This window comes from Chionomys nivalis, chromosome 3, assembly GCF_950005125.1.
Source record: "Chionomys nivalis chromosome 3, mChiNiv1.1, whole genome shotgun sequence".
Classification (NCBI taxonomy): domain Eukaryota; kingdom Metazoa; phylum Chordata; class Mammalia; order Rodentia; family Cricetidae; genus Chionomys; species Chionomys nivalis.
In genome coordinates, this window is record NC_080088.1 from 90,788,987 (window position 1) to 90,810,215 (window position 21,229).

The 21,229-nt window shown below is 53.0% G+C and overlaps 1 protein-coding gene across 5 annotated transcripts; it reads right to left on the reverse strand.

Annotated features, from left to right (window-relative positions):
- Window positions 1-22: 22 nt before the first annotated feature.
- Window positions 23-20,748, reverse strand: Ap5z1 (adaptor related protein complex 5 subunit zeta 1). Of its 5 annotated transcripts, none has more exons than XM_057765760.1 (17): window positions 18,977-20,748; window positions 16,340-16,474; window positions 16,028-16,214; window positions 15,552-15,696; window positions 15,212-15,321; window positions 13,851-14,019; window positions 12,949-13,089; window positions 12,344-12,381; window positions 12,113-12,275; window positions 11,216-11,397; window positions 8,584-8,726; window positions 8,081-8,173; window positions 7,588-7,699; window positions 6,730-6,827; window positions 5,800-5,932; window positions 5,512-5,726; window positions 23-5,405 (listed from the first exon to the last, which is right to left on the reverse strand). In XM_057765760.1, exons 1-17 carry the CDS (start codon window positions 19,015-19,017, stop codon window positions 5,135-5,137), a joined length of 2,376 nt encoding a protein of 791 aa, XP_057621743.1. In that variant the 5' UTR covers window positions 19,018-20,748; the 3' UTR covers window positions 23-5,134. The 5 variants fall into 5 exon arrangements, with proteins under 5 accessions (XP_057621743.1, XP_057621741.1, XP_057621744.1 ...); XM_057765758.1 differs by having other exon boundaries at window positions 8,081-8,221; window positions 18,977-20,744; XM_057765761.1 differs by having other exon boundaries at window positions 8,081-8,221; window positions 16,340-17,985; window positions 18,977-20,742.
- Window positions 20,749-21,229: the final 481 nt, after the last annotated feature.

Genomic DNA, 21,229 nt, shown 5'->3' on the forward strand with positions numbered 1-21,229 from the left:
GGCCTGCTCTTCTGAACTAGGCTAAGAATGGGGTTGACTGACCACCCTCTAACCCAGGATTGCAGCTCCTTTGCAGCCAGAACACAAGAAACACAAGCCGGTGTGGTGCGGTCTTTTGGTCCTTTCTTTGAGACTGCCTGGGCTGGTGTAGAACTTACTGTGGAGGATGTAGCACAGGGTGGCTCCCAGACCACTGCAGTCTTGCTTCAGCCACCAAGCAGCAGGATCCCCATGCCTGCCTCCATCATTTTAAATCACATTGCTTAGTATCTCTCCGAAGAAAGGGATCTGGAGGCCTGGAGAAGACTAGATAATTGAGCCAACCTATTCTTGGGCTCAAGCCAGGCTTGAGCCTGCTCTCCTTGCTCAGATGGCCTCCACTGGTCCCCACTTGTCACTGATCAGCAAGGCAGGATGTTGAACTCTGAGCTGGGGCCCAAGACTTTCTTCCCCGGCCCACGTCCCTTTACACTGTTGGGAAGCCAGCCAGGGTCTGGGCATGCTGTGTTCACAGCTGGCACCTGCCCACACTGGGTGTCAACAAACTTGGCCTCACTGGACACCTTCAGCGGGGTCAGTAGCTCTATCCATGTATTTAGTGTGCAAAAAGCTAGTGGAAGAACTTGGCCAGGTCCTCATCTTTTAAGAGTTTGGGAAGTGTGTGTGTGTGTGTGCATGTGCACAGCACCTGTGTTGAGGTAAGGGGACAACCTGAGAAACAGCCCTCACTACCCCCTTGTTTCAGACTGGGTCTCTCTTTGCTGCTGTATGCACTGGGCTGGTTGACCCAAGAGCCTCCAGGATTCTCTCTCCTCCCATCTAGCTGTAAGAGCACGAGGAGTAGACATGAGCTACTGTAGCTGGCTTTGTGTAGGTTCTGGGGATTCAAACTGGGGCCCACATGTTTGTGTTGCAGCTCTCTCCAGCCCAAGGCCTGAGCCAACTGCAAACACCCCTCACACGAAAGGGACCTTTGTGGAGGGCAGCCCATGTAGCAGGGTCCTCTGTTGGCCCTGTTACTTGCTCCAGTGCTTCTCTATGCTGCCTCTCCTGATTGCCACGAAGAGCTGCAGTGCACCTGCTGCAGGGCCTTCCTACTGCTGCTGTCGCTGCATGTTTCCACCCTGCTTGGGCAGGCAGCCATAACTCGATGATGCCCAAGATGCTGGATAAAGTGTATTTCAAAAAAATCCTATATTTTTATTGATTTATTTTATGTGCATGGAATGAAGTGCACATGTATGCATGGTGTGCATGTGATGGTCAGAGGACAACTATGGGAGTTGGTTCTCGCCACCACGTAGGTCCCAGGACTTAAACTCAGGTCAGCAGACTCAGCACAGGAGCCTTTACCTGCTGAGTCGTCATCTTTCTGGCCCCCAAATTCAAGATTTTAAAACATTTATGTATGTATGTGCTTGCATGCGTTTCTGTGTACCATGCACATTTGGGAGCCCTTTGAGAATAGAAGGTACCAGATTCATAACTATTGGAGTTCCATGTAGTTGTGAGTTGCCATGTGGGTGCTGGGAACCAAACCTGATGGAGGAAGGTCATTGATTAATTAATAAAGAAACTGCTTGGCCCTGGTATGTTAGAACATAGGTAGGTGGAGTAAACAGAACATAATGCTGGGAAGAAGGGAAATGAGCTGAGACGCCATAGCTCTGCTCCCCAGGGCAGACGCGATGAAGCTCCGACCCAGGATGGACATAGGCTAGAATCTTCCTGGTAAGCGCACCTCAAGGTGCTACACACATTAATAGAAATGGGCCAGGCAGTGTTTAAAAGAATACAGTTTGTGTGTTGTTATTTTGGGGCATAAGCTAGCCAGGTGGCCGGGAGCTGGGTGGCAGGAATATAGCCTGCAGCTCCCTCAACACAAACCCACGTCTTCTGCAAGAGCAATAAGTACTCGAACCATTGAGGATGAATAACACCAAGGACACCATAGGACTTCTAGACACATCAGGACTCACAGAGACTGGAAGCATGCATAGGGCCTGCACAGATCCAGACCAGACAGGGCTAACTCCAATTAACAACCATTCACAAAAGAAAAATTAGCTTCTCCAAGAAAGTTCCATTGGGTATACAACCCACACTTCAGATGGCTAACACAAACTCACAGGTACTTTAAGATTTTTTGTCTCAAACTGCTTTCTTTGGGCTCCTCCCCTTACTGGTGTATGCACACATATGCATATGTCTCTTGGCCTTTTTATATGTCTTTTATCCTTTTTTTTTTTTTTCTAAGACAGGGTCCTCTGAGTAGTCCTGGAACTCTCTGTAGACCAGGCTAGCCTAGAACTCAGAGATCCTCCTGCCTCTGCCTCCTGAGTGCTGGGATTAAAGGTGTGCACCACCACTACCTGGCTCTGTTTGGTTTCTTAAGGGAGAAAGAAGATGTGGACTTAGAAAGGTAGGGAAGTAGGGGGATCTGGGAGGAGGTAAGGGAGGGGAAACTTATCAGAATAAATTGAGTGAAAATAACTATTTTCAATTAAGAAATATTTTTACCAAAGGTGGTTTGATGAGACGGCTCAGCAGGTAAGAGTACTTGCTGCAAGCCCGACAACATGAGAACAGTCCCTAGGACAGAACCGACTCAGAAGCCATCCTCTGACCGCCACACGTGCTCTGCGCGTTTAAATTAGGTGGAGAGCAACCGAGGCAAACACCCTGTATGCCAATGCCTGTGCATGCACGTGTGCACATACACACACACGACTTATGTGTGCATGTGTCTAGTCAGGTATTCATGTGAAATAAGATCACAAGAGTTCTAAAAGCAGGCGTGACTGCAAAAGCTTCACAGGTCCCATGAGAGCCTGGGAACTGGGTGCTCAGGCCAGCCCTGCCGTCTAGCCACGATAAGATGGGAAAAGCCACTGAGCACGTGTGACCCTCACCCCAAGTGGCTTGCCTCTGAGAGTAGCCAGGGCAGCCCCTGCCATCTGAGTGGGCACTTAGCTTTGGCTGGTGCCCACCAGGAAAAAGGCAGTGTGTTTTCAGACCTCTGCTCTTGTTCATGCTGGCAAAGCTTTATCAACTCTGTGCAGTGGAGTCAGCTGAATTTCACTTATGACTATGAAGGATGCCAGTGTTCAGAGCTGGAGAGATGGTTTGGTGGTTAAGAGCACTGGCTGCTCTTCCACAGGACATGTGTTCCATTTCCAGCACCCATATGGTGCCTTACAACTCTGTAACACCAGTTCCAGGGGGTCTGGTGCTCTTTGACCTCTGCATGCAATGCATGCACATGGTGCACTGACATAGATGCAGGCAAAGCACCTGTGCTCCTGACTTAAGGGCATGGCAAATACCACTGTCCTCTGCTCCTGCTCTAGGGGTGGCTGCCCTCACAGGCAACAGGTGGCAACAAACAGACACTGTGGGTCACTCTGGGCACATTGGCCCAGTCCCAGCTCGGAGGAGCATTGGTCAGGGCACAGCAGGTCTAGTGACAACAGAGGTTTCCCTGAACATGAACCTGGATATAAGGTCCACACATTATCCCTGTGGCCTGGATAGGAGCACCCCATGTTGTCACAGACCTCAGCTGCTGTCTTAAGCCTTACTTTTCTTAGAGAGCTCTGATCCCACACAGGGAGAGCACAATGCAAAGCCCAGATGCAGAAAGCAAAGGGTGGGGCTATGGGTAGGGTCAAAGGCTTGCCCAGTGATAGACTAAAAGCAACAGCGCCTCCTAGTGGCCATGTACTGACAGTACCTGAGCAGTTCCAGCTATGATGTTCTCTAGAGCAGCCCAACCCAGGGCTCAAGGAAACTGCAAAAAGACTCAAGCAGAACCCTGCAGCCCTGAGCACCAGCATGAAACCTGGGCACTTCTGCACAGGACTGGAAGTGCCCAGGACTGCGGGAGCACGTAGGAGCCCTCTGTACCTCCCCACATCCTTCAACTACGAAGCAGCATAAATAGGCAACACCGACTGCAGGTGTACCCTGGAGACACGGCATCCTCATGAGTACCTGAATTTATCTGGCTTTTAAAATGTCTTGTGTGCGCAAGAAGACATAACAAACACATCTTCTGGGAGTTGGTTCTTGTTCTCCCGCTGCTCTGCATACCCCAGGCTAGCAGGCCTGTGAGCTTTGGACTGATGCAGTCTCTGCAGGTGTGCACACACCAGACACCTGGCTCTCCACCTGGGATCCAGGGGTCAAACGTGGGTATCAGGCTTCTATGACAAAGCCTTTAATGTGCTGAGTCGTCTTCCAGGCCCAATTTCTTCTGTAGTCCAGGCAGCCCTACGAGTTACTGCATACCCAGGGGTGAGCTTGAACTTCTGACCCTGCTGCCTCCACCTCCCAAGTGCTGGGACTGTAGGTGTGCACTACAATGCTTGGGTCACGCTGGACTTTGTGCACGGAGGACACACTCCACTGGCTGAGCTACAGCCTCATCTCCTGGTCTTGTCACTTCTGTCACATCCAAGACACCAGAGCCAAACATGATTATCTCCCAGTCTGAGGACGGCAGAACGATCTTGGCTGTACACAGCACTTAAAGGTTTATTTGGGGAAAGGCAAGATGGTTTAGTAGGCAAAGTGCTTGTCACCGAGCCTCACACCAGCCAGGACCCACACGAAGGAGAAACTGAGTCACCAAAGCTGTCTTCTGATATCCACGTGTGTTGTGTGTGCATAGCACCTACACACAAGCACTAAAATTCTTTGTGTGTGTGTATAGTGTGCGTGCTTTGGTTTCTCTGTGTAGCCCTGGCTGGCCTCAGCTCCAGAGTGCTGGGATAGAAGGCATGCGCCACCCCTGCCCAGCATAAGCAGCTTTATGAAGCTTATTATTGGTCCTGCACTGCTCCCGCCCCAACTCTAGAAACGAGTTAACAGCAGTGAGTAGCCAGGCCGCTTCTGCTCAGCCTAGGAAAAAGCGCTCAGCCATCTATCACATGCTCAACGCTGAGTGTGACCAGCCACAGGGACAAAGCTGGATGACGCATCCCCAGGAACTAGTGACCCCACCTTCAGGGCCATGTCCACCTTCCTCCCCACTCTCCTCCAGTCGTCCCAGCTTGCAGCTCAACTCTAATATCAGGCTGGCCACACGGGCTCTTAAACTGTAGTCAGTGTTCAAGTGGTGACTGTCCCTTCTTCAGCCTGGCAAGAGGCCAGCCTCCTTCTCCACCAGCCGGCTGACGGTGCGCAGGGCCAGAGGCAGGGCTGTGTTGGTGTCTCGGTGGTAGCGAGGCTGGCACACACCTGCAGTGGGTGTGAACACAAACTGGGCCACACTGGGCATCTTCAGCAGAGTCAGTAGCTCTGTGGCCCGGGTACGGATGGCTTCTGCATCCTCCTCACTGTGCACGGAGCTGGTGGCTGGGTTCTGGGCCAGGGTCCGAATTTTTGACAGGAACAATGACACCCTGGGGAAGAGAGGGGCTCAGCTATTTAACTGCCAAGGACCAGCCCCCTAACACACCCAGATGGCTGCCCTGATGGGCCCCTACTCTGCGCTCCCCAGCTGGATACCTTGGGATCAGGTCTTGGCTCCGGGAGGCCAGCTTGGTCAGCGTGGTCATGAGTACAGTGACCACCTGTGGGGGACAGCAGGGCAGGTCGGCCGAGGGACGGGACTGGGTGACTTCAAACAGCAGGGCCTCCAGTGCTTCAAAGAACTTGTTGATCTGCTCCACTGTGCATCTCTTGTCACAGGTCACTGACAAGTACTCACCAATGGCCCATACCTAAGCCCAGAACAGAAGCTTAGCACACAACAGGGCTTCCTGTCCAGTGGTGGGAGGGTGGGCATGTGCTTACCACACAGGTGAACATGCTGGCTCGGCTGCAGATGCTGCTCACGCTCCCCACAAATTCCAGAAGCTCTCGTGACAGCTCCACCACCAATGATGGCTTCAGCTTGCACAGCACCAGAAGCTGGGAGCTCAGCACCCTGCCAGGAGAGCAAAAACCCTGTGAGGCTGTGTGCTCAGGGCAGATCTGAGCCCGGCCAATCTGATGGAAAGAGCCAGAAGCACCTGGTGGAAGTCAGGGAGATAAGAACTGTCACCTGTTGAGTCACTCTACTGGGGACATGACTGTCTCAAACCCAGGCTACTTGAGAGAGGGGGAATGCTGTGAGTTCTAGGACAGCCTGCACTGGAGTGAGCCCTGTCATAAAACTGAGGAGGAGAGCCCCTGCCTAGAATCCCCCAGTGAGGGGCTGGGGTGTGGCTCAGTGGTAGAGTACTTATCTAGGATTAAGGTGGCCTTAGGTTTAATTCCCAGCATGGGTGCATATCTACGTGAGAAGAAATGTTCTAAAGCAGTGTTTCTCAACCCGTGGGTCATGACCTTTTGAGCTGGCATATTAGAAATCCTGCATATCAGATATTTACATTAGGATTCATAAGAATAACAAATTTACAGTTATGTAGTAGCAATGAAAATAATTTTATGATTGGGAGGTCACCACAATATGAGGAAATGTCACAGCATTAGGAAAGTTGAGAACCACTGCCCTAAAGGAAAGGGAACTTGGTGGACAGGAATCTCTGCAATAGAGACGTGAGCCCACCATTCAAAGGACACAGAGTCTCAGAGGAGGACAGATACCAGAATGTCCTGAATGGGAGACGAGCTGCACCTTGGGGAGGAACTGGCGGGACAGGAGCGTGCTCAGACTCCCAGCTGTGCACAGGACAGGGGGCACAGAGGTGTGTGTGCCGCAGCACTGGTGACCCTGCCTACCTGTGCACACTGGCCTCATACTGAGGGACCTGGTAGAGGGAGTCACTTCTGTCTAGGAGCAGCAGCGCCAGCTGGTTGATCAGGGCCCCATCAGCAAACTGGGATCAAGAACAAGAGACAGGTTCAGTCCTCGGCAGTGGCGCTATTATCTTCTCCCCTCAGGGAGGAGTGAGGCCACAAAGGGAAGCATGACTTATTCTCCTCATTCACTGCCTACCTTCCCCAGTGCCTGAAAACCAGGGGGAGGACCCAGAAACCCCAGCCTCCCGGCCCTGCTACTGCGCTACATCTTTCTCTCAGGACCTGCTCTGCAAGGCATGGTGGTGACACCTTTAGGCCCAGCACTTGGGAGACAGAGGCAGGAGGATCTGAGAGTCTGTGGCCGCTCTAGTTCACATGGTGAGCTCCAGGCCAGCAGTTTATACAGAGAAGCAGTGTCTCAAATATGAAAACAGAAACAGAAACAAAAACAAAAAAAATCTAAGCCTGTTCCCCGAGGCTAAGATTCTATTTTGTCTAAGTGACCTCAAATGGCCCCACTCTGTTACTAGCTGCCCTCAAGGGGTTCTGAGGGCTTCCACTCATCCAACCTGGGAACATGCAGTCAGGAGCAAAGCACTGGGCTACAGGAGCTCAGGGGGCTGGGCACAGGCTGTTTTGGCTCTAGCTTGCGCTGCCAGCCCACCCCATCCTGAGGGCTGAAGGGTGAGTAGCCCTTTCCTGTCTCTCTTACTGAGACCCATGGAGGGTGCTGCAAGACAAACCGCCTGTGGGTCAAGGCCAGTGCACCACACTCTGGCCTGGGTCCTCATGACTATATGAGGTCTATAGGGGAAGGGACCTGGGCAGTGGGCTCACCTGGGTCACGGCTGAGAAGAAGGCCTGAAGCAGGATGGGCACCGCCTCCGAACACTGGGTTACCCGGGCACAGCTGGCCATGGGCTTCAGCAGCTGGTGAAGCGGTGTCAGTCTGGGGACAGACACAGTGGGGCTACTGAGGGCCTGCCCACTTTCCTTCCTGAGTGACCCTACAGCAGTCAGAAGCAGGGACGCTGTGCCCAGCCAATGGTAGTCACGGCTCACGTGTTCCATAGGGCTCAAGCAGGCCAGGAGATGGCAAGGGCCCCAAGACAGCAGAGCCAGGGACACAGCAACAAGGGCCTGCAGGCCATTCCTGGTCCTCTCAGTCCCCAGAATATGCTAGGCCTTAGTTTCCCCTTTGTAAAGTAGACTGTCCACAGCACCAGCTGAGGGCTGGGTCAATGGGTGGGGCCCAGGCTGAGTAAAAACACAGCGTTTTCTCTGGCACAGAGTCCTACATCATGTTCGGTGATTGGCCCAGGTTTCCCACCTCTCTGTGGAGCCGCTGGCCTTGGTACGAAGCAGGTGACGGAAGAGTCCCTGGAACTGTGGGTCCCGGAAGGCCTCCAGGCAGTTGGGAATCCTGAGGGAGACATCCCAAAGCGGCCTTTCCGATGGGGTCTGTGAGGACCTAGGAGGACAGAGGCTCGGCTGGGACACTACTCTCAGCACAAGCCCACCATGGTCCTATCTGGCCCAGTGCCAGGGGCACCTGCTGGAGCATCGCAGGCTCTCAGGGCTGGGGAAGCACTCTGGGTCGGAGAACATGGGAGACTCCCTTGCTGAGCATGAGTGCGCCGAGGAGCGCTGGGGCTCAGGGGCTGCTTGGGGTGGGTGGCAAAGCGAGCAGAGATGCACTGTCTGTGGTCTGGTGCCTTGCAGGGGCCCTGGTGCAGGGGGATGGGAGCCGCGAGGAGAGCAGAGCGAGGAGAGCAGATCTGGTGCCTGGCTGCACAGGAGGGGACAGGGCTGACCGGGGCAGAGTGGGACCACCTGAGCTGTAGGTCCAGGGCAGCAGTCAGGCAGGGCAGGTCAAGCAGTGCGTGCAACATCTCCACGGCGGTGCCAGCATCCACCAGAGCCGGGAGGAGGACCACGAACTCGGCTGTGAGGGGAGGGCTGTTCCAAGCCAGGAACTATGGAGGAGGAAGAGACACAGTGGCTCAGACAGGGCAGGAGGACGCTAGCTGGCCATGGCCTTGTCCAATGGCCTCCTACTGCCCACTCACACAAAGACACTCCGTTCAGACAGGGGCAGCTGGACTCAGCCCTCCCTGCCCCCCCACTGCGTATCTTTGGCTGTTTCGAGGGTCTCACTTACTGCTATTAAAGTGCATGTGCACAGGTACATACGAGTGGAAGCCAAAGGACGTCGTGCAGGAGCGGGGCCTCTCATTTTATCACATGGGTCACAGGGAGGGAACCCCAACTGTCAGCAGCAAGTGTCTGTACCAGCTGGAGCCGTCTCTGGCCACACTTGCTATTCTATTTTGTCTTTTGCAGCCAATTTTGTGGCAGTAATGACGGCAGCCATTTCTGAATTACTCCTGTTTTCTTTAGAAAAAGGACCGAGTTTTGGGGCAGGGAGACGGCTCAGTCAGGAAAGTGCTTGTTGCACAAACACGAGGACCTGCACAATGCGGGGGATAGCAGTGTGCACCCAAAATCCCTGGGGAGGCAGTCAGCAGTTACTGGGGCCGGCTGGGCATTTAGCCTGCTCACACCCGTGAGCTCCCAGTAAAGAGATTCTGTCTCAAAAAGGGGTGGGGTGAGAAGGGCAGGGCAGAGAGATGATGTATTTGGCAAAATACGAGGCTTTAAGTCCAAATCCCCTAAACCCATGTATAGTTGGGCTGGGCAGCACACACTCTAACTCCAGCACTCCTAAGTTGAGGAGGCGGGCACAGGAGAATTCCAGGAAAATCACCAGCTGGCTCGTGTGTACAGTGGTTAGCGGCTAGAGACCCAACCTCAAACAATCAGGTGGAGGGTAAGGACGTAAGGATCACAACACAGGTGTATCTAGACTCATATACATGGAATACATGAACACTCAAGTGCGCACGTGCGTACACACACATAGAGACACACACACGCAGGACTGGGTCTATAAATGGTTCTAACAGGTAGACTGTGAAGTACAAGTTAAAGACACACGATGGGCTGGGGAGATGGCACAGTCAGGAAAGCACTTGCTGTGCACACACAGGAACCTTGGTTTTATCCCCCAGAACCTGAATAAAATTTCCAGGCATGGTGGGGTGGTGTATGCCCTGCCCTGGGGAAGTAGAGACAGGGTAGCCTACTTGGAGAGGCCCCATTGTTTGAGGAACACCACCTAAGGTTGACCTCTGACCTCTACAAGCACATACATATCCCCCGCTCCCATAGATCCATCCCAGGACCACACTGATGAACTGAATGCACATGCGCCCGCTACAGTACTGTCGTGGATCAAGCAGGCACGCTGCACACACCTGCAATTCAGCACGCAGGAAGCTTGGCTTCCGGGAGCAGAGGTGATGTGGGAGTGTCATATCAATCTGTTGATTTCATTGGTTAAGTAATAAAGAAACTGCTTGGCCCTCATAGGTTAAAACATAGGTGGGTGGAGTAAACAGAACAGAATGCTGGGAGGAAGAGGAAGTGAGCTCAGACTCGACAGTTCTGCTCTCTGGAGCAGACGCCATGCTCCCCTCTCCTGGCCAGACGCGATGAAGCTCCGACCCAGGATGGACATAGGCTAGAATCTTCCTGGTAAGCGCACTTTGGGGTGCTACACACATGAATAGAAATGGGCCAAGCAGTGTTTAAATGAATACAATCTGTGTGTTGTTATTTCGGGTATAAAGCTAGCCGTGCAGGAGCCAGGCAGGATGAAAAGCAGGCCCGCAGCTCCCTACTACACAGAGGGATCTCAAAACTGAAGCTGGCCAGCTCCAAGTCAGTCATCCATCCATCTCTTGTCTATGCACGACTTTAGATATTGTTTTAGGTGTATGCGTGGACTGCCTGCATATATGTAGGGCACTGTGTGCATGAAGTGCCTGAAGACACAGCAGAGGACACCAGGTCCCGTGGAATTAGTTACATACAGATGGTTGTGAGGCACCATGTGCTGGGAACAGAAATTGGGTCCTCTGCAAGAGCAGCCAGTGCTGCTAACCACTAAGCCATCTCTCCAGGCCCAAGGTTTTTCTTTGTGCTGTTTGTTTTTGAGACAAGGTGTCACGATGAGGCCCTGGTCGTCCTGGAACTTGCTTATGTAGACCAGGCTGGCCTTGAACTCTTAGGGATCCTCTCACCTCTGACTCCTGAGGGCTAGGATAGGGGCCGACACATCCAGCTTTGTGTGCTTTTTGAGACAGGGCGTCACATAGCCCAGGCTGTAACTGAAGCAGGCCTTGAACTCTTACTTCTGATCCCTTGCCTCAGCCTCCCTTGTGCTGGGATTACATATATGAAACACCATGTCTGTATCTCATGTGGCTGTCTGAGATGATGCTGTCTGTATGTTATGATATATGGAGATCCCTAGTCCTAACACCTCACCTTGTGTCCCAAACGGAGATCAACTGAAAAGGGGAGAAGGCCTGGGCCCACCCCCAAAAAAGTCTACACTTGCCTTGAACAGACTAGGGAAGCTCAACCTGAGGAGGCTGAGGAAGTGGGGGTCGAACTGGGCCAGGTTGCGCGTGCAGAAGCTTGTGACCTCAAAGGCCAGGGTTGGGCTGTAGAAGCGCTCGGAAGGGAGCCTGCTGAGCAGGTGCTGGTAGATGACTTCCGCATCCACGGTGGCCGCCTCCCCTGAAAGACACCAGAGGCCGCCAGGGCATCAGGCTCTGCAGCAGCAGTGTCTGTGTGACTTGGAGTGAGTTCTGCTTTAGCCAGAGCTCTGTGTGGCAGAGCCACAGGGCTGGATGTGTCTCCTGTAGATGGCGCTGCCTCCCTGAGACCACAGAGCACAGCCCATGAGGACACTGTCAGGAAGGCAGCAGGCCTCGACTTCTGACTTTGTGGGCCCATGGTAGAGCAGAGTCCTGCTTGGCCCAGAACTGTAATCTCAGCCACTCAGGAGGCTGAAGCAGAAGTATCCCAAGTTTAAGACCAGCCAGGGCAACTCTGTGAGACCCTATTCCAAAATAAAGAGAGCGTACGTGTGGTGCACACCCTTTTAAATCCAGCACTTGGGAGACAGAGGCAAGTGAACCTCCACGAGCTCCAGGTCAGCCGGAGCTACACACAAGGGCCTGTTTTAAAACAAGAAAGTAAAACCACATCAACCAAGTAAAAACAAAATTAAGCAATTAAAATAAAAAAGAGAGGACTGGGGATTAAACTCAGTGGTAGAGCCCCTGCCTAGAATCTCCCAGTGAGGGGCTGGGGTGTGGCTCAGTGGTAGCACCTTGTCTAGCATGTGAAGGACCTGGGCTCCATGCCCAGATTGCCAATAAACAAACAAAACTGTAAGTGTGACAGCCTCTGAGTGCCTGGAAGAAACTTGCCATGTACCCAGACTCACCATGGTTCAGGAAGAACTGGGCAAGGGGCACCAGTGCCCGCTCACTGCCAGGATCTTCACCTAGCCTCCTATGCAGGGCCTTCAGGCAGGAGAGGGTGCGGTAAAGGAAGGAGGGGTCCTGCCGGCACAGCACGTCCAGCACCAACACAGCTTCCACCAGGCACTGCAGGGACACCGAGTTGTGTCAAAGGGTCAGGCAGCACCTGCCCCAGCACCCTGCAGGCTACTTACAGCTTTCTGTAGGTCGGAGTCCCCCTTCCTCAAGGCTCCTGGAACAAAGAAAGTTGACTTGTCTCAAAACAGCCCCATAACAAGGCAGCCTGTGTCCTACAAGTTTGAGGTCAGGACAATGAGCAGGCATGTGACAAGACAGGGGGCAGGGACTGGTGCCCATAAGGTGCGGACAAGATGGGTGGACCTTGGATGCCAGAAGCGAGGTGCTAGGCACACAGATAGGGCCTGTTCTCAGACACAAGGAGGCTCCGGATCCCACAGTGATCTGAGACCCATGGCTCTTCTTTTCAAGATTTTATTTTCAATTTCATTTCATGTGAATGGGTGTTTTTTCTACGTTATATATGTGCACCATATGCTTGCTTGGTGTCTGAGGAGGCCAGAAGAGGGCATCAGATCCTCTTAACTGTAGTTACTGTGGAAACCATGTGGGTACTTGGAACCAAAACTAGGTCCTCTGCAAGAGCAGCCAAGTGCTCTTAACTGCCGAGCCACCTTTCGGCCTTGCTTTAGGGGTTAGTTCTTTTAAAGCAGACACTCAGCTAGGTTGGCTGCCTTGACCCCACCCTGCAGGGAAATGTGTTGGTAGCCTGGGGACTCACTCCGGTTACTCTGTTCCAATAGGCGCTGGCAGTACTCAAAGGCCACCTCTCTCAGCCTCTCCCGAGGGGGCAGCAATCGGCTGGCAGTGGAGGCAGCAGAGATCACAGACAGGGTGGAGCCCTCCAGCTCTGACCTGTCATCTGTAGGAGAAAATAACCCCTGGTAATCTTGTGTGGATAGGCAGGCTGGGCAGATGACACGCTCCAGTAGCTTCCCAGAGTGCTCAGGGTTGCCCAAGTCATCAAGTATGAAGCTGTTGTCACCAGGGTTAGATGCACAAATTTGTCTGGACTATTGTTGGTTTTATGCTTGTTTTTACTGTATGAAAACAGGGTCTTGCTATGTAGCTGAGGCTGGTCTCAAACTTATAATCCCCCTGCCTCAGAGTCCCAGGTGCTGGCATGATAGGTATGGATCCCTACACTTGGTTTAATTTTGTGTTTTTGAGACAAAGTCTCAAGACAGCCTGGGTTGTAGCTCAGGCTGGCTTCAAACTATGTAGCTGAGACTGGCCTTGAATTCCCCAATCCTTCTGCCTCTACCCCCCAAGGGCTGGGCTCGTGGGCACACACCACCATGAGCAGCTCAATCTGACTATCTATAAACCAAGTCTGCAGCTGGGACAAGATCAGATAGGTCTGTGAATAGCTGCCTTGGATGATCCGTCTGGCTCTCTGGGACACCTCATGGAGACATCAGTAGCTTACATGGGCACTGGGCTGTGTTCTCAGCTCCTCCTGGGGTCAGTGGCCCTCTGCTGCTGGCCTCCAAACTCCGCACACTCCTTGTTTGGCCTACAGACACCTGTGGTTTTTGTCTTGCCCACACCTTACCCTCACCCAAGCCACAGCGTGTCTGTGCTCTCTACCCCTCAGTGCTCTCTGTCCTACCCTGGGCACACCTGCATCTGGACTGCCTGGGTCCTCAGGGCCACTGTGGAGCAGCCATTTCCGAAGCATGGAGAAGGCCTGCATGTTCAGCCACTGGTCCTCTGTGAAGTGCTGGCCCGTGGAAAGGACTGTGAAGAAGTCAGAAGCCACTGCTCCATCCACCTCTGTGATGGGACTTGGCTGTGAGAGGAAGGACAGGGCTGGGGACAAGCCTGGGGGACTCATAAAGCACACAGGAGCACAACAATCATGTTCAGGAGGCTGTGAGCTCCACCATGGCCCAGGGACCTGCATTTCCTGCCCTCTCCGGCTACAGCCTTGTAGAAAGCACCTACACTCCTAGATCCAGGCATGCCTGCCCCAAGACCTAAACACACGGGACAGCTCCAGCTCAGATGTGTGTCTTGCATCCTCTGTAGGCACTGAGCAGGAGCCACGCAGGCTGAGGAGCTGTCAGGCTCAAAGTGTACTCCCCATCCTGGACTTTACCTACTCCACAGTAGAGAGCAATGAGAAACCTTACTGGAACCAAGGGGAAGGACAAGCAGCGTCCATAGGAACCTGCCTGGTGAGACTGACTCGCTGTGTGGGGTGTCAGTGCATGGGAGAGAGGGAATGAGCACTATCAAAGACAGTAGCATTGCTTTGTTTTTCGACAACATCTCATGCACACCAGTGTGTTCTCAAACTTGCTACATAGCTGAGGATGACACAAATCCTGATTCTTGTTCCCGCCTCCTCGGTTCTGGGGCTGCAGGTGTGCACCACATGCATTCATGTGGTTCTGGGGCTGCAGGTGTGCACCACACGTGTTTATGTGGTTCTGGGGCTGCAGGTGTGCACCACATGCATTCATGTGGTTCTGGGGTTGCAGGTGTGCACCACACATGTTTATGTGGTTCTGGGGCTGCAGGTGTGCACCACATGCATTCACGTGGTTCTGGGGCTGCAGGTGTGCACCACACATGTTTATGTGGTTCTGGGGCTGCAGGTGTGCACCACACGTTTATGTGGTTCTGGGACTGCAGGTGTGCACCTCACGCGTTTACGTGGTTCTGGGCTGCAGGTATGCACCACACACATTTATGTGGTTCTGGGACTGCAGGTGTGCACCACACACGTTTATGTGGTTCTGGGACTGCAGGTGTGCACCACACACATTTATGTGGTTCTGGGACTGCAGGTGTGCACCACACACATTTATGTGGTTCTGGGGCTGCAGGTGTGCACCACACGCGTTTATGTGGTTCCGGGGCTTGAACCTAAGGCTAAACACATGCCCTACCACCCGGGCCTCATCCTCTCATCCTCAGCTTGTGACAGAGCTTTTGTGATTTCAGCTCCCTGGGACCCCAAAGCAGCTGGGACTCACCTGCCGGGTCCTGGGTGTAGAGAAGAAGCCGCCTGAGTATGGAAGGCCTTGCTGGATGCTGGCATAGCGCAGCCAGTCCACTAGCCTTCTGCTGAGCAGGTTGGTCTGGTCTGTGGGGATGGGAGGAGGTGCAGTGAGGGAAAGTTAGGTCTCCAGATTCCCAGGTGATGCCAAATCTGCTCTAGAGAAAATGGGGCTCAACAGAACCCCATACCATGGGTACACCCTGGGAAGCTATGCATGATTCTCCAACAGCTCTAACCTCCTTCCACCACACCCTAGACTACAGTCACTGTGGGAAAGGAGCCACGAAGGCCTTTGGGGAAGAACTGTCCAGTACCTTCCACGAGGGTGCCTGGGGCCAGGCCAATGATCTTGGTCAGGACGGGGAGGAGGTGCCTGACGCTGGGCCCCTCGGGCTGCCGGTTCTCAAGGATCTTGAAGATGCGCTGACTCAGACAGCTGATCTCTCCTTTTCTGTCTCCCTTCAAAGTAGGACAGGAAGCTGCATAAGGACCTGGGTTCGATCCCTGGGAAGCATACTGCAGCTGCTCTTTAAGCTCAGAACATCACACTGGCAGTCCCGGCCCTGGAGTCCGACTGAGCTATCAACAGAGACCCGGAGTGTGTGCATGGGGGGCTATGCACATGAGACAGTCATTAGACCATCCAAGGGGATGGACTCTGGACAGAGTGGATCTCTGCAGCACTGGACACACTGAGGGACAAACCAGTTTGCTGTATTCCTGTGATCCCAGAACCACAAGAAACAGATGTCCCCCTTCCCCCCGCCCCCAATGGTGGCAATTGTGTTACCTGGGCTAAGAGTACAGAGGCCACAAGACTAAGCTGCCGGGTGTTTTGGGTGTGATCACAGGACAGGGCCAGGTCATCAAAAGGTGACATCTCTCTCAAGATAGCGGCACAGAGGACCCGAAGCTGCTCAGGATTTGTGGGCAAACAGAGGGTGTTCTGCAACAGGCCCATACACATCTTTTCCAGCCTGGAGGGCGAGACCCCACCAGATGACATGTCAGGCCTGTGGCGGGTACGCTGACACCCCAGGGAAGATGGCTGGAATCTGTCTGCTGGATGTACAGGGTTTTCCCAGCAGTGCTGTCCACTCACTGTCGGGGATACTTGGTGGCTGAGACGATGAGGAAGAGCCTCTGTAGGGCATCCACGGCGGCTGGCCCTGGAGGTTCCTGCAGCAGCTTAGTGACCCGGGTGCAGAATCGCTGCAGCTCCTCATCCTGTATCTCCCTAAGGAAGGAACGAGGCCACGGTGCTGCCCTGAGCCACAGGCACGTCCCCCACTGGGGGACTATCCCTAACCAGCACAGAGAAAGCAAGCAGCAGCCATCCAGGTTCACAGTGCCTGGGAGGGGTGGAGTGCAGACAGGTTCCTCCCCTGGAACTGAGATGTAGCACCCCCAGTTTCCTAGTGACACCCTTTACCAAAGGCCATGTGGCTGACCTTGTTCTGCTGTTCCAATGGCAAAAAAAAAAAAAAAACAAAAACAAAACCAAAAAGCAAACAAACAAAAAAAACCATACCATTTTAAGTCCCCCCCCCCCCCCGTTTTGAGACAGGGCCTCACTTTGTAGCTCAGGCTAGCCTGGAGTCTGCAGCAATCCTCCTGCCTCTGTTTCCAAGTGCTGACATTTCAAGAGTGAGCCAACACATTCAGTAAAAGGTTTTATGAGTCTTTCAAAAGTCAGGAATCTTTAATCCAAGTTGCCTCTTCCTCTCCCCCAGAGAGCCTAGCTATACAGCCCAGGCTGAACTTACTACATAGCTCAGACTCAACCTCTTCATCCTCCTTCCTTGTCCTTCCAAGACCTACAAGTGTGCGCGACCACACCCTGCTTTCCCCGGTCCCTGCCTTTATTGGCAGTGATGAAGTTTGAAGCCAGGGCCCTACACTTAATAAGGAAGCAGCCACTCTACCTCTGAGCGCCATTGCCAGCACTCCCAAGTTGCCCTTCAAACATGCTTCAGTGAACCTTTTGAGAAGGGGATGTAAAAGCTTCTATACTGAAGCGCAAAGATTACAGCAGAGTGTAAGGTGAGCCTGATATGTCACTGGCTTCAACTGAACATGCCGAGACCAAACTAAACATCAGAGCAGAACTCAGTTTCCCAGCTTCTATTCCAAGCTTAACAGCAAGGAAAAGAGGGCTGGGACCGCAGCCCGGCAGAAGGGCACTTGCTTAGATGTGTGCAGCCCTGGATTCCATCCCTAACACCACAAAATAAAGGCCCACAATGAGGGAACTGCCCGGTGCGGTGGCACACACTTTTAATCCCAGCACTTGGAAGGCACAGTCAAGTGGATCTCTGTTGTATTTGAGGTCAGTTTGGTCTACAAAGCAAGTTCCTGGGCCACATAGTGAGGCTCTGTCTCAACTATCCCCCCCCCCAAAAAAAAATCTGCATGACGGGCCTGTGGGTGCTAAGGAGGGCCCCCAACATCCTAAACCATGGCTGACAGCCCTACTGTGGTCTCCAGATGGGATTGACAGTTTGTATGCTGCCCAATTTTGGACCTGCCTGTCTAGGGCTTGAATTTGGTTCCTGGGAAACAAAAAGAAAACAGCCTCCTCTCAGCAGTCACTGCACGTCGCTGACGGCTGTAGGATGACCTCCAGTAACCTTCCCACCACCCTAGCCTACTTGGTTTTTCCAGGATCCACTCAGTCACACTAGGTTCCTGCAGAAGAGGCTGGGTGAGGAAGGGGAGCAACTGGCCTGATGACAGAGGACGAAACGACTGGAAGAGAGATGCCATCAAGTGAGTACAGCTGCAGCACAGCTTTACAACACTGACCCCATTCTCCCACAGCTCCCCACTGCTCCTGGGGACCCCTCCCAGGACAAAAAGAATTTCAATGAGTCGCTTTTCATCACCTGTCCCAGGACCCGGAGCAGAATCTGAGTGGGAAACGTTATTTTTGTGCTGGCACGAGGCGGTCATACGCTGGCCAACACTTAAGTCCTCATGTAACAAACACTCAGCTTAAAACGGAGACTATCCTGCCTACTGAAGGAGGGCGGTGGGCCAGTGGGCGGATCGTGGCTCGGTCACCGCCTAGTCCTAATGGATCTTAGAGAATTATCTTGGAGTTTTTTTGGTTTTGCTTTTTTTTTTTTTTTTTTAAATTTGTTACATTTATTTATGTGCAGCTGGGGGTGCTCGAGTGGAGATCAGAAGACAACTTGAAGGAATTGATTTTCTCCTTCCTCCACGTGGATTCCCGGAGTCTAGCTGAGGCTATCAGGTTTGGCTGCAACGGCGTTTACCCATTGAGCCCTCTGAGTTCTGTCCTGTTCGCAGGCTCCAGACTTTAAAACGCTCGTTCAAGCTTTTGTTCTCTGGGATTCCAGAGACCTTCTCCATCCTAATCCTTCCCCACAAGTGGCCCAGCTCAGAGTCCAGATTTGTCTGTTCCTTTGCTTTTTAAGTTTACCAAATGCATCAGATCTGGGTTTCTGATACTCATTTCCTCCGTTTGATGGAGTGCCATCAAGTCTTGGACCGGCTAGTTGGGAAGGATGGCGCAACCTAGGCGCTCAATGCAGGACCAGCGCAGCCTGGCACTAGACACGATGGAGGACTTCTTAGGTGGGTCGTGCACCTCACACTTCACGCAGGCCGTCCCGGGCGCCACACGGGGACCCGAGCCGCGCAGCGAAACCACCGCCTCCCCGCTCCTCCCTGGCTTTGTCTCACGCCCCGTGTCCCTGGCCCCAGATCCGCAGACCTGGCCTGATGCAGCAGACTCTCCGCGCCCGCCGAGAACATCCTGGCCGCAGCTCGGAGGCCACCCGCGACAAAAGCGTTGTCGAGGACTTCCGGACAGCATCACATGATGGGTCATGTGACCAAACTGCGTGCGTGCGTGCCTCTGCTTCTCTCACCCCTCCCTCGCCATGGCTGCGTCACGTGGGAGAACCTGGCGCGAGAGCGGCCGACTTCCGGTGCCACATCACGTGGGAGGACCCTGCTAGTGAGACTTCCGTTATGCGTCATGTGGGCGGGGCGGAGGCCACGAGCCAATGAGTTGCAGCGCGGAAGCCGGTTCCGGGCCAGCTCCGGGGCATCTGTCCACGTCACCGTCAGCCATGGAACCCTACAACCGTGGTTCTTAGAGCCCAGAGCTCTTGGTCCCGGAAGAGTTCCTTTTGATCCCGGAACTGCTAGTGGTAGGTTTGGGATCTGGAGAGAAGACTAGGAACGTAGTGTCTGCCTAGAATCCCCCAGTGAGGGGCTGGGGCGTGACTTGGTGCTAGAGTACTTTCGGGCCTGTGTGAGGCCCTGGGCTCCATCCTCTCAGCAAGACAAACCTGTGTGCCAGGGGTTCGTCATTTTCCCTTTCTCTACACATGCATGCACACCCAGTAAACATTACCATGGATAATATTTGACCTGCTTCTTAAAATCTGTAGCAGGTTATTTGAAAATCTCATTAGTGGAAAGTAGTTGAAGTAAAAACACACACACATATACATATACCTATTATATATATATTATCTACATATCTATTAGGGCTAGAGAAATGGCTTAGTCAGTATATTGCTTGCCATGTAAACATGAGGACTACAGCTTGAGTTCCCAACATCACATAAAAATAGGTACTTAACATACACAAGCATACACATGCATGAATGCACTTTAAGTCACTCGTGTGACAGACACATTTTTTATGACCTCTGTCAGAGGCACTCTTGCTACAAAAACACCCAATGTCTTGCTAGCCTGGGGTTCTGGGGTCAGGAGGCTGTGGCATCTCGCACTCATTTGTGTTGAGAGGTAGGTGCCTGTTTCACGTGCAGACAAAGGAAGCTGATGGTAGACGGAGGAGCTGTCGTGGGAACTTGGACCCATGTCTGTCTGGCTCTTGCCAGTGCCTAGTGCCTGTGACCTAGAATAAGCAAAATGTTAGAGAGAAATGGGCAGGAGCGGAGGCGGCTCCGTCCTTGCGAGCGTGAGAACCTGATCACCATCCCTAGGTGGCTGTGGGAAAGTAAAGCACACTTGTGATCCCAGCACTGGAGAAGTGGAGGCAGGAGGAGCTCTGGGTTTTGCTGGCAGGCCAGCTAGCTTACTTGGCAAGTCCCAGGCCAGTGAGAGACCCTGTCTCAAAAGACAAGGTGGGGCAGGGAAGATGACTAAGTGTGTGAAAGTGACTGCCACACAAATGACAAGCTGAGTGTGGGTCCCCAGAACCCACATAAAAGCTACAGAATAGGGGTTGGAGAGATGGCTCAAAGGGTAAGAGCACTGGATGCTCTTCCAGAGGTCCCGAGTTCAATTCCCAGCAACCACATGGTGGCTCACAACCATCTGTAATGAGATCTGGTGCCTTCCTTGCCAGCAGTACATTGGATGCTTAATAAATATTAAAAAAAAAGCTACAGAATAACTTTAATGCTATGTAAATAGTGTAAGCATTTGTGATCCCAGCACACCTACAGCAGATAGGAGGAGGAGGCAGGAGAAGCTCCTGGAACTAGAGGGCCTGCTAGCCTGGCTTATGCAATGGCAAAGAAATTGTCTCAAACAAGGTGGAAAGGTGAGGGCGGGCACCTGAAGGTTGTTCTCTAACTTGCCCACGTCTCCTGTGGCCTGTGCCTCCACATATTAACACACACATCACGTGAGGAACAAGAGCTGAGGTTGTCCTCTGTCTCCACACAAATGCACACACAGGTGCACACACATACACACACACAGGAAGTCACACCCAGGAACATGTACTCAGAAGAGAGAAATGGAGTTTCTCACCCGACTGAGGGTCAGATGTCTGCTAGGGCCATGGAGGCAGCCATGATTCAGGTTTGAATGAGAATGGTTCCCATTGGCTCACATACTTGAACGCTTTGTCTCGGGATGGTAGAACGGTGTGGGAAGGATTAGAAGGTATGGCCTTGCTGGAGGAGGTGTGTCACTGGGGTCAGGCTTTGCAGTTTCAAGAGCCCACAGCATTTCCCAGTTAGCTCTCTTTGTCTTGTCG